The sequence below is a fragment of the Apostichopus japonicus genome, chromosome 20, assembly GCF_037975245.1.
Source record: "Apostichopus japonicus isolate 1M-3 chromosome 20, ASM3797524v1, whole genome shotgun sequence".
Taxonomy (NCBI): domain Eukaryota; kingdom Metazoa; phylum Echinodermata; class Holothuroidea; order Aspidochirotida; family Stichopodidae; genus Apostichopus; species Apostichopus japonicus.
Window position 1 is genome coordinate 13,760,960 of NC_092580.1, and position 11,905 is coordinate 13,772,864.

Here is an 11,905-nt window from a genome sequence, read left to right on the forward strand (position 1 = left end):
CTATAAGCCTCCATGGCTTCTTTCGCGAGTTCCTGCTTGCGGGAAGATCACATATACATACATACATACATACATACATACATACATACACACATACACACACATACATACATACATACATACATACATACATACATACATACATACATACACACATACATACATACATACATACATACATACATACATGCATACATGCATACATACATACATACATACATACATACATACATACATACATTATGACTATGATTTTATTATTATTATGATTATTATTATTATTTTGTTTTTAATTATTAGTATTTTTTTATATTATTATTGACTAAAGAACTCGTATACTTGGACTCCGTTTTAAAAGAAAACGCACGGGATGAGTACATAAATAATACTCCCATCAAAATAATATTATTAAACTAGTTATGTAAAAATGATACGACGGGAAGTTTCATAACTTTTCAATTTATTTGTCATTCTATTGTATATGGTATATACTACAAAAAGTTTGGAAAGGAGATAACAGACATCATAAAAAAAGTAAACTTGACCTAAATGATGTCCCTTCGGATGCCGTTTGGTGACATATAACGTAAGGTTTGCTTCTGTGGCTCTTTCGTGGGAAACCTGAAATTTTTTTGGATTAAACTACAAAAATGATAAGTCCTTAATCACAAAAGATTAGAGGAACGTACTTTAATTAGCAATTAATTGGAAGTAGAATAAATGAACCCAAATATCAGGTAAAGAAAAAGATGCCGAGATAAATGCAGATTGTAAAACACGCACATAAAGTCTCATCTAAACATAAATATGTTTTTATATTGTTTATGCAGAACACATTAATGAAAAGCACCATCAACATAAATACGATAAAACAATTTGATTATCGTTTCGTGTTAAAAAAAATTATTATATCAGTAAACTAAATTTTTTTGGAGTGATACTCACAGTGCAGTGACAATTTTGTGCAGTCAATTCCTGTTGTGCCTTTTTCGAGAAGACAAACATTTGAACTTGAAGCAAATGGCCGGGTGTGAATTCCATTGATCTACACTGACATAATTGCTTCTGTCTTGCTTCAAGATGTGCATCGAATAATTTTTTACTAATTTTGGAGACATTCTAATCAACGTGAACCCACCTGAAATCATTATGAGTTGAAAATCCAGAACAGTGAAAAAACTTCCAACCTCCACCGGGGTTCAAACCCGGGCCTTCCGCTTTATATGCGGACACTCTAACCACTAGCTTTTGGACGCTGATATGTCCAGAGATTACAAACCGGTAAGGAGGGTCGTAATTCCCATGTAAGCGTGTGTCACCTGTATCAAACAATACTAGTTCTGTTTTTGGGTGACATATTTGCTTTACCCTAGAAATCAAACATGATGCTAACCAACTCGAAATCATTTGTGACTCCTAAATTAAAGCCGGATCTAGAGAGAGATACTCTGAACAGCTATGCAGACTATATATGAATACACACACACACATATATATATATATATATATATGAATATATATTTATATATATATATATTTATATATATATATATATATATATATATATACATATATATATATATATATATATATATATATATATATATATGTGTGTGTGTGTGTGTGTGTCTTCCGCCCAATCAGCCCCACTCATATAAACTGTTAATAATTATCCTAATTGATCATATCATACAAGCTGCGGTCTTTCTCATGACGTTTTTCTTCTGAACTCACACCTTCAACCTAACATCAAAGTGTTATCGCTCGTTTCAATAAGTTGTGAATTAGTGGTCATTTTTCTTCTTAACAGTAGAAAAATAACCAGTAAAAAGATAAAAGAGACAGAAAGAGAGAGAATGACGATGACAATGGTTGGGAGGGTTGGCCTCGTGGAATGTTCATCTTCCATTTCATCTGTATAGAGTGTCGTCATGTAATCAGCTGAAAATAATCATCAAATAAAACAATGATATCACATACAATGTATAAACACCAACTCCATTTAGCAGTATTTTTTTATATATTACGTGATCTACATCGAAACGCTTCCTGAACCGCAGTGTATACGCGCTTGCCCAAACTTTGGTCGAGAAAACTTTACGATGGGTCTTGGAATACTTCCAGACTGCAAAACCTTTATCTTCAGCTTGTCGACGAAATTCTTGGTCATCAGTGGCGTAGGAAGGTACTTTTGAGTGGGGGGGGGGGCTGAAGACTGATGGCCGGCCTGGGGGAGGGGTCTAAGGGGAGGGGGTGTCCCCCTCCCCTTTGGAATTTTTTTGCATTTCCAGGTGGCCTCAGATGCAATTTGGTGCAATATAGCACACTTCAACCCACCCACTCCATTTTGTATATAATTTTGCATTTTCACCTGGCCTTAGATGCAATTTGGTGCTCCAAATGAGATTTTTTTCTCATTTAGAAATGAAAAAGGGGTTTTCTGACTTGCGAAGCGGGGGGGGGGGGCGGAATGATACTTCAGCCCCCCGGTTCCTACGCCCTTGTTGGTCATTTATCATAATATAGTCCCAGCTAGTTTTCATGTATTTTGAGCATCGATTCTGAGGGGATAGGGATCAGGTTGTAGATGGGTTGTAGATCGGTCCTCGTGGAAGGCCCTGGCTCGTTGTCTAAATGTAGCGAACCAGCTGATATACATGATGTCGTATACGTATAGTCCATTATACTTTACATTATAATACATTTATGTTTACTGAAGTTCCAACAAGCAGAATAGTTCAAAGTTAACGCTGATGCGTTTTGCGTTGCGTTGTAACGATGTGCCGCTTCTAATAGGCCTATACGTTATTTTCACACAGCCGTGCAAAGACTATATATGTACCCTCCGAATGTGTTAAATCTTAAGATATCTCTCAATATATATGAAATCAATGTACCTGTATTATATATATAGAAAAGGTACACATTCCAAGTTCTTTGTTTCTTAATGCATTATACTATACGGTACTTCTATACTGTATAGTTACTGGTTATATAGGTGATACGGTACTCGTTCAGTAACGTACAATCTATGAGTAACGGGTGTTTCAACTCACTCTGGGTAGGTCTATAGGAAGGACAACACTCTTTTGGTACATCTGTTCCTCCGTCACAGTTTTCTTTGGTGCAGTTGACGGTACCATTCAAACACATACATTGTATACAATTATCAGGACGAATCACCGTTTTGTCATGGAAAGAAATTCCTTCGTAGGCACAGCCAATAATGTCCTCACCTTTGCGTTTTGGAAGAGGTGCACAGTCAACTAATCTCTCCGTTTCGAAATTTAAAGGTTGAAAGCGAAACGATAGGTTTTCGAATGTGATTGGGTCATCAGCCTGACCAAATGCAACACACATGAATTCGCATTGATCACACGGGCCTTCTCTCAATGGCATATGGTAATACAAATGCTTCCATTTCCAAGGTGGATAGTGACTTAATTTGAAAGGCTTTGCTGCATATTGTTCACTGAATATGTTATCATTCAAAGCATATTTCGTTCCATTTCCATCCGCGTTCGTACTTATCCAGGCGCTGAGTTTCCAGAGATTCTCGCCGATAACGTCAGTACTATGCGACGTTTCCACTGAGATGTCCAAGGAGAATCGACAATATTTCACGCTATCTCCCACTAATTTGAAGGAAACGTCCAGGATATTTGTACTTATAGCGACCATTTCTATAGTTATAGGTAAAGAGAGTAATACTTTATGTTAAACACATCCATATAGGTATAGAGGTTAATACTATATATTAAACTTATCCATGTAGGAATATAGAGGTCCATAATACATTGCATGTAACACATCTATCGTTATATATATCTATATCTTTATATATATATATACATATATATATATACATATATAAATATATATATATATATCTATATATATATCTTTATATATATATATATATTACATATAGGTTAATTATATATATTAAACACATACATATATAGGTAAATAGCTTAATACTATTTCAATATGTTAAACACATCCACATGGGTATAGAGGTTAATACTATATATATGTTAAACACTTCCATATAGACTAGGTATAAATGTTCATAATATATTCATATATAGGCCGTTATATATATTCATATATAGTCTACTTTAATATTAACCTATAGGCCTATGTTAAATCTGTAATACGTTATCTTACTGTATAGGCAAATGGGACAGCATATGTTTGGTACAGTCGAAGCGGTACAATTTACATCTGGCACATGACAAGTTTCAATTGTACAGGATACTGTTCCATTATTACACATGCATGAAGTACACGGATCAAGTTCAAGCCACTCTTCATGAAGAAGAAAAATCCCCCTGAAGCTGCAAGGGTTTTCCGATTCACCTGACATGAAAGGTGCACAAGATAATACCATGCAAGTATGAAATATCATTTATTAATCTTCTATATATAGTTTAAAAAAAATATGAAACTTGGTGTAACAAATACGAAGTATATACATGAAAAAAGAGGTACTGTATTATCTCGGTCAACTGGGCTGGAGGTGTAAGACAAAAGTTGAACTCTATATACTAAATGTATCAAAGCTATATACAAACATTTAATAATCTTATAACATATGGGTTTTTATACGCTTCATACATTCCATATTTAGAGCATGTACCATAATCAATACATGCTTGCTTATATTCTATAGAGTAAACTCCAAAAAGCCTTTAAAACTTTAACAGCAACGGGAAAAGTTGTTTATACATCTTAATTTAATGTCCATCATTCAGCATGCAGTTTATTGACGGATCAAGGATTACGGGAAAGGAGATAAATTATCCACATAGATATCGAAATTACTGCCGATTGAAATATGCAGTGAACACCTGCATTTAGGAAACGAAAATACAGGTAAGGAATGCTAAAGTTTCAACACTTTGTATATCATATACCTTATTGTTTTGAGCAAACCTATATGTTATCAGAACCAATATTCATTTCAGAGGAAAGATCTATTGAGGCGCGGATCCAAGGGGTGGGGTGAAGGGGGGGGGGGAGATACACAACCCTGTCTTTGCGTAGTTCTTGTGCTAGCAGAACCTATAGCGTGCAGACCTAGTTGTAGTCCTAATTAATATGCCTAAAATATGCCTCACAATGCAACATTCCATATCTAAAATTATGGTTTTCTCCTGTAGTAGGACCCACTGTAAGAGTCGATCCCAGAGTCCTGATCAGGTTTGCTGTCCCATATACTTGCATTGGTATATCGCTTCCCCAGGACACACTCCTGCACCTTGTTTAGGCACACGTTGTGGTACTCAAATAATGGTTTACCTGAAACTGCGCTGGAGATACTTTCACTGGCTCGCTGAGACTGAGCCTGGCAAGATAATCCGACCAAGACGGCGAAAAATAATCTGGTTAAATACATCGCTTCTCCGTCCATATTGTCTTGAATATATTTATTTATATTACATATTTATATATATATATGTCATATATATATATATATCATATATAATATCTCCAAATATCTGAAATTATTCACCAAAGTAAATAGTAGCACGAAGCCTAATAAGTTCTCGATAGAATGAGAGTTAATGTAGTTAACTGACAGAAGTAAGAATCATCAATCTGTGTTTGTTACATGATTGATGCGTTTGCTCTTTCCTATAGCACATTATTCAGCGTGACGAATAAAAACGGTTACGAGGAAACAGGAAACCACTGTGAAATATCCAGAATTGTTTTGAAAAGAGTTAAAGGAATTTAAAGTGGATAATACCGTAAGTGTAATGTATTCCACATCATTACATGTCAATACTTCTTCGATCATACATCATACTATATACGGAGATAAGCATGTTTTGAACACCTGCACGTTAAAACAGTATTGTAAGGCAATGATTTGACGCGAGGGAGTGTGTGGTGTTGGGTACCACGCCTCACCTCTTTCGTCAGTCTGTGAGAAACATTCAGTCGGGGTCCTTTTTTCAAATTCAAAACCATTTATTAGCCCAATATATGCCTCTGAATGCACAGTTTGACCCCTCAACATACACACACACACACGCACACACACACACACACACATATATATATATATATATATATATATATACATATATATTTGCCCCCTTACCTATCTCAATTGGGAATATCAAAGTTTGCCTCCACGTCCCACCTATAAAATCCTGCGCACATCCCTGCGGTATGGTATTCTAAGCATCTCAAAAGAGTGGTTTAAATCAAACCACTTCTTCTTCCGTATTCAATCCAGTGCCAATTCAAAAGAAGAGTTCAAAAACTACAGCGAAACCAGGCGCGGATCCAGAGGGGGTCCAGGGGGTCCGGACCCCCCTGCTCTTGGCCCCGCCCCCCCCCCAAAAGAGAGAGAAAAAAAGAGAAAATAAAAAAGAGAGAGAGAAAAAATAATTAAATTAAACGCCAATTTTAAACATGTAGGACGTCAGAAGGGCGGTTATCCTTACAAGTCAGCCAGGTGTGTCTTTTCCGTCAAATGAACTATAGTGTGCACGCGTGCTACACGTGCCAAAAATGCCTAAAAATCTCAATTTTCAGACCGAAGAGTTTCAAAATTGAGGTGGTGTTCGAGAATTTCACAATGGATAGAGGGAATCCCACTCCCCTTAGACCCTAGGATCACTGGAGGCCAAAACCCTCACCCTTCCAGAATTCTGGATCCGGTCCTGCATCAAACAGTGGTGACGGAACGGGAGGGGGATTGGGGGCTAAAGGCATTATGATTTTTGTATCATCTCAACTCTTCTGATATGTATTACCATATTTCATAGATTGTTTTTTTCTCATCAATTGAGAAATTGCAGACATGAGATCCATATTTTCAGTCTAGGTACATGCAGCTTAGAATACTCGGGAAGTGCCGTTTCCGCCCATCTGGGGGGTTGGTAAATCCAAAATTTTTCTTTTACGCTCCGCCCCATCCGATGGTGGCGCTCCGCTTAGATAGTCTTAGGTTCAGTCGCGGCTGGACCAGTCAGACCCCACCCCTTGTCACAAATCCTGCGTCCGCCCCTTAAAACAAAAGCAAAATAATTAATCGTCGTGTGGAGCTGTTTGCATCAAATGCATTTGTGGTACGGTGCACCAGGGAACAACTCCCAGGGTGCACCATGTCTCGAAAGCACTATACAGACATTAATAACATTATATATGCAGGATGCTTTGTACGTTATGTCTCTTTAATTTCAATCCAACCCACCGCCATTTGCGCTTCTTGTTAATCCATATACAATTCGATGGAAAACTTGTTAGTTCTTCCAGATATCAACTGTTATAGGCGTATATAAACTTATAGATTAATAGCATTTTGAATTTGGACTTCCGATTATAAAAGAAATAATCTTCCGGTTGAGTTGTTAAACATTCGAAGGGAAGGAAACGTGCAGGGCAAAGTAATATCCGTCATGGTAAACCACACTTAGCATTAACGATCATCCTATCAGAGTCAATAGGCTATGATTTCAGACGAAACATTTATTTAGGCTCGGTCCAGGGGTTGGAAATACATCTCCCTGTATAAACTTGGTTTAATAGCAGAACCTATAACGTGTATCCCTAGCAGTAGTCCTAATTAATATCAGTTTTGTCTCTACTAGCTTGCTCTCCCCCTGGCCTTGATATATCACTCCAGGCGCGTAGCCAAGGGGGGGGGGGGGCGAAGGGGGCGGCCGCCCCCCTTGAGCATATTCTATTTTGTTTTAATGTTTTTAGTATCTCTAGTAATTTCAAAAGAGAAAATGCTAAGATGCAACTAAGAAGGCCCGGGAAGTGCCATTTCCAGCGATCTGGGAGGCATCTTCAGCCAAAATTTTCTTGTACGCTTCGCGCCGATTATGGTGGCGCTACGCTTAGATAGTTTGCAATGCCGTATCTATGGCTCTGATAGTTTGCCTACATTTTCGCCCCTCCCTTGGCAAATTCCTGGCTACGCGCCTGGTTTGACAAAGGTACTGCCGTAGAAAGACATACCCAACTTCCATTCCCGTATATATTAAAAGTGACAGGTTATAACGTCATATGATCATTTTATTTTATTTTCCCGTACTTCGTCGAATTGTTGTCATATATGTTCTCCACATTTCCATCAAAACTAGTTTTGACGTTTGGCTGCAACACCGAGTCATTAAACAGTTTATATGCACTTTTCGTTAGTCTTATCGTAAATTTCAAGAAAACCACGGTACTAAGTGACAATTCTTTTCGTTAAATATTCCTCATTTGCGACTCATTCAATCATTTTTGATGACGTAACCTTCTCAACTCTTTAGACCGATAAGCAGGATAGGGAGAGAAGGCTTTGTATATATATACAAGAATTATAGGGAAACCGCCATAACCGTCGTCTGACACGGACTATAAATTCGCCCAATTATAAGAGTGAAAAGGCGTTTCACCCTCCACCCTTCCGTACTCCAAACATCTGTCCAATCATCTTACACCTATGGTCTGAATGATACAAACAAGCCTATAACAATTTTGAAAAGGAATTACTATATGTGAAAGAACGTCTACTCAAACATATTTATGTTTCTTCGTCGGATATGGAATCATGTTCCATTTGATAGATTTATTAGATTGGACATTTTGTTGATGCGTCATTGGATCAGTATTACATAATAAATAAATGCAGTCAACTGAATTGTTCCATTGTTTCGCCATCATGGAGGCTAACGATATACCTTGTACATAATATCAACAACATGTATATATCTGGACGTCTCACTGCGCAGTAGAAACGTATTCATACTTTGACCAAAGCCTATACTCTATGCTACTATATAGTACGTATACACTAGATTAAACAATTCGCTATTTTAGTAGATCTATACCCTTGGTCATGATACCACTTTGGATAACTCGATCAGTACTATTAAAATGATAACTAAATCCTAATCGACTACATGCTTAACCACTTTTTATTTGTAACCATCTCTTTGAAGTGCCCTGTATTCTTATATTGGAAACAATTTTTGTATTTTTGAATTGCTTGTCAAATGACCGTCTGCAAGCGAGTCAATAAAGAAGATTATGTCAAATGTAGATCTATGTATTTCTTTAAATCATACAATGCAACCTTATGTATCCACAGAAGGCCAGCTTTTACAAAGACCAACTAATGGGCCGCTTCTCGAGGTCATCAGAGCAAAACGTTACCCCTACGGATGATATCCTTTCATATATACATCTATCCCCATGCACCCTTCCTTATCACGGTGATACCCCTAACGACATGTAAGCTTAGTCTCAGATATCGAAAAGTATAATAGCTCCCATTGTATAATCAGCGAACCTGGACAGCTCTACCTAGTTTGCAGTATCTTCGGTGAAGAATCGCGAGACTGTTTCAACTTGAGAAGGATCTTTCGTAGACCTAAAACAGAACAATTTCATCAATGCTTCACGATATCGTGCACTCATGGCTGCGTATAGGAATGGGTTGATTGCGGAATTCAAGTACAAAATTACGTAAAAAATATCGTCGACCAATGTTGATTCACCTGAGCGCCGTGCTGTCGCTTGATAAAGATGGAGAGGTGCCCAACAGCATAAATACACTACTACGAAAAAGATGAGATTTCTCGCAGCTTTCATTGAACCCTGGTACTTTCTCCTACTGATATCTCTCTTCGTATTCACGTCATCTCTTAGTGTGTTTCTGTTCCAATTAACTGTATCGTTAGACACTACCTTTTCTTCACAAGTCACACCGGTAAAAGACGTTGACCTAGTCGTACGTGCTTCCGGTTCACTGTCACTTATTTCATCATCCATTCTTGATTCTCTGATCTCCAAATCTAGTTCTACGTTGGCAGTGGCATGATGTGCCCCGTTCGATTTTTTTATGTATGGAAGTTCCATTTGTCTGTTTTCCATCGATGATAAATGAATCTGTAGTTTAATGACAACTACAGTATTGATGATAACTAACGTAGCAAGAGGTAGGATGATTTGTCCACCTAAATATACGAGAAGGTAAGCCACATTGAAGTCTCCGTTTCCATTGAAGAGCAATGTTGCTCTAACGATCATGAAAAATAAGACATACGAAGCTGTGAAAATCCATGTGGCTGTTATGATCTTCTTATTAGCCCTGTGAGTTTTGAACTGATGGTAACGAACCGGTCTTGATATTAATTCATAACGGTCAACACTCATAGCGATCACAAGCATTACCGACACGAAAGGCAGAAGGTAATTCATGTAAAGCAGTACCAAAAAAGTCCACAATTGGACATGAACGAGATGCGATGGCCATATGAGATAAATGGTATGATAAGGAATAGTGATAGTACCGACCATGAGATCAGACAGAGCCAAGTTAAGAATGTACATATTAAATGGCAACTTACGTACTTGGGGAAATCGAACGTAAGCTAAAATAACGCAGGAGTTACCAAGGACAGTAACCACGGCAACGATTATGTATACCGATATTAAAATCACTTGGTCAGTGGAAGCAGCTGAATAATCATTGCTTGAAGTATTAACCGATTCCATTTTGTGTCCAAAAACATGAGAAAATATATATATATATATTTATTTATTGGAACTCTCTATGCTTTGTTAAAAATAATTCAACTTTAAGTCTGTGCCGTATATCGCAATCCAGAAGACGAAAAAGAAGTAGCAGAAGTCTCACTCAAGTTAGCTTGTCGTATATATACAACGGTAGGCTATACGTAAAATCCAATGATGTAACGATATATAGGCTTTCAATGAAAGAAATGTATTCTCGAATTTCAAGAGATATTGTCGTATAGCAACGTCTTAATATCATCAGGAAAATTTCACCGTATCTATATATATTGAATATACACACAGCCTCACGAACTTCTCAGGACTCGATAATAAGTTCAAGTTAAAGTTGTGAAACAATCACATATTTATATATAGGAAGTTTCCTTGTTTTAAATCTCATAGAATAGTTCGGCACTTTATACTAGATGATCTGTCCGGCGGATTTTTTGTCCATTTCGAGACATCCTTCCCCCATTTTGGCATTATTAGCGGAGGTTTTACACCAAAGATATTTAATGCTGCAACTCTCTCGGGGCTTTGCACCTGCCATTGTTCAGGCCTACATAACGGATATTAAAAAAGGTATAGACCTATATTAAACGACGATCTATGAAATCAATTAACAAATGACAGCGAGTTTTATTCACTTTTATAATCCCTCGTATGTAGCTGCTAACAAAAGATGCCTTCCCACTTAAGCAATTAATGTGACCTCAATTTTAGCGAAATACGAAGAGATTTCCCGTCAGTTAAACGGTAAGTTATGTATCAATCAAAGGGACTCCCTGATGGGCATTTTTTAATAAAAAGCAATTACATATTGAAATCTTGTGAAGTTTGGTGAGACAAACAATAGCTTTAATTGTTATATCGCCTCCATATATCAAAATTGCGGCTCAAGGTTGCAGATGAAGATATTTCAGTTTTGTATTTAATTTTATTTTATTTCAGTTGACGTTCTACGTCTAACTAAGTGGCTCCTTTTGAGAATATTAAAATGACAACAACCAGCATTCCTGTTACAATTGATAATAAATCAGACAAGGTTTAATTTATATTATATAAGTTTTGGATCACTGCAGTAGAACAAGATTTCTGATGATGCTTAGTGTAACCTTGACAGTTTCTCAGGATTTCCCCTGCCCAACCCCCCCCCCACCCCAGAAGCGAAACTCAAAACATTTTCAGTGCCGTATTCCGATCATATTTCTTTAATGATTTGCAATTTTTTATTGTCTAAATTCGTTTACTTCGGTAATAATATGTAGGGTATATTTATTATATATAGCCAGGTTTGATATCACTGTCAGCAGTTTCTTTTTGGTTTGTTTTTTTGATTGCGGAAGTTTATGTATTGAGGCCAACACTGGCT

General features: G+C 37.1%; 2 protein-coding genes across 3 annotated transcripts; both read right to left on the reverse strand.

Moving 5' to 3' along the window:
- Nucleotides 1-1,585: 1,585 nt before the first annotated feature.
- On the reverse strand, nt 1,586-5,619 carry LOC139962064 (uncharacterized). 2 transcript variants are annotated; one of them, XM_071961911.1, is made up of 4 exons: nt 5,305-5,618; nt 4,171-4,362; nt 3,057-3,683; nt 1,587-1,941 (listed from the first exon to the last, which is right to left on the reverse strand). In XM_071961911.1, exons 1-4 carry the CDS (start codon nt 5,414-5,416, stop codon nt 1,739-1,741), a joined length of 1,134 nt encoding a protein of 377 aa, XP_071818012.1. In that variant the 5' UTR covers nt 5,417-5,618; the 3' UTR covers nt 1,587-1,738. The 2 variants fall into 2 exon arrangements, with proteins under 2 accessions (XP_071818013.1, XP_071818012.1); XM_071961912.1 differs by lacking the exon at nt 4,171-4,362 and having other exon boundaries at nt 1,586-1,941; nt 5,305-5,619.
- Nucleotides 5,620-6,129: 510 nt separating this feature from the next.
- Nucleotides 6,130-11,743, reverse strand: LOC139962063 (adenosine receptor A1-like). Its single transcript, XM_071961910.1, has one exon. It carries the CDS (start codon nt 10,510-10,512, stop codon nt 9,319-9,321), a length of 1,194 nt encoding a protein of 397 aa, XP_071818011.1. The 5' UTR covers nt 10,513-11,743; the 3' UTR covers nt 6,130-9,318.
- Nucleotides 11,744-11,905: the final 162 nt, after the last annotated feature.

What these genes read in the sequence shown, in the direction of transcription:
- LOC139962064 (XM_071961911.1), bottom strand. Translation starts at nt 5,416, where the DNA reads ATGGACGGAGAAGCGATGTATTTAACCAGATTATTTTTCGCCGTCTTG. An exon ending in TATCTCCAGCGCAGTTTCAG is followed by an intron (nt 4,363 to 5,304) that starts GTAAACCATTAT and finishes CTTTCATGTCAG; the next exon opens with GTGAATCGGAAAACCCTTGC. An exon ending in TTCCTATAGACCTACCCAGA is followed by an intron (nt 1,942 to 3,056) that starts GTGAGTTGAAAC and finishes GATTATTTTCAG; the next exon opens with CTGATTACATGACGACACTC.
- LOC139962063 (XM_071961910.1), bottom strand. Translation starts at nt 10,512, where the DNA reads ATGGAATCGGTTAATACTTCAAGCAATGATTATTCAGCTGCTTCCACT.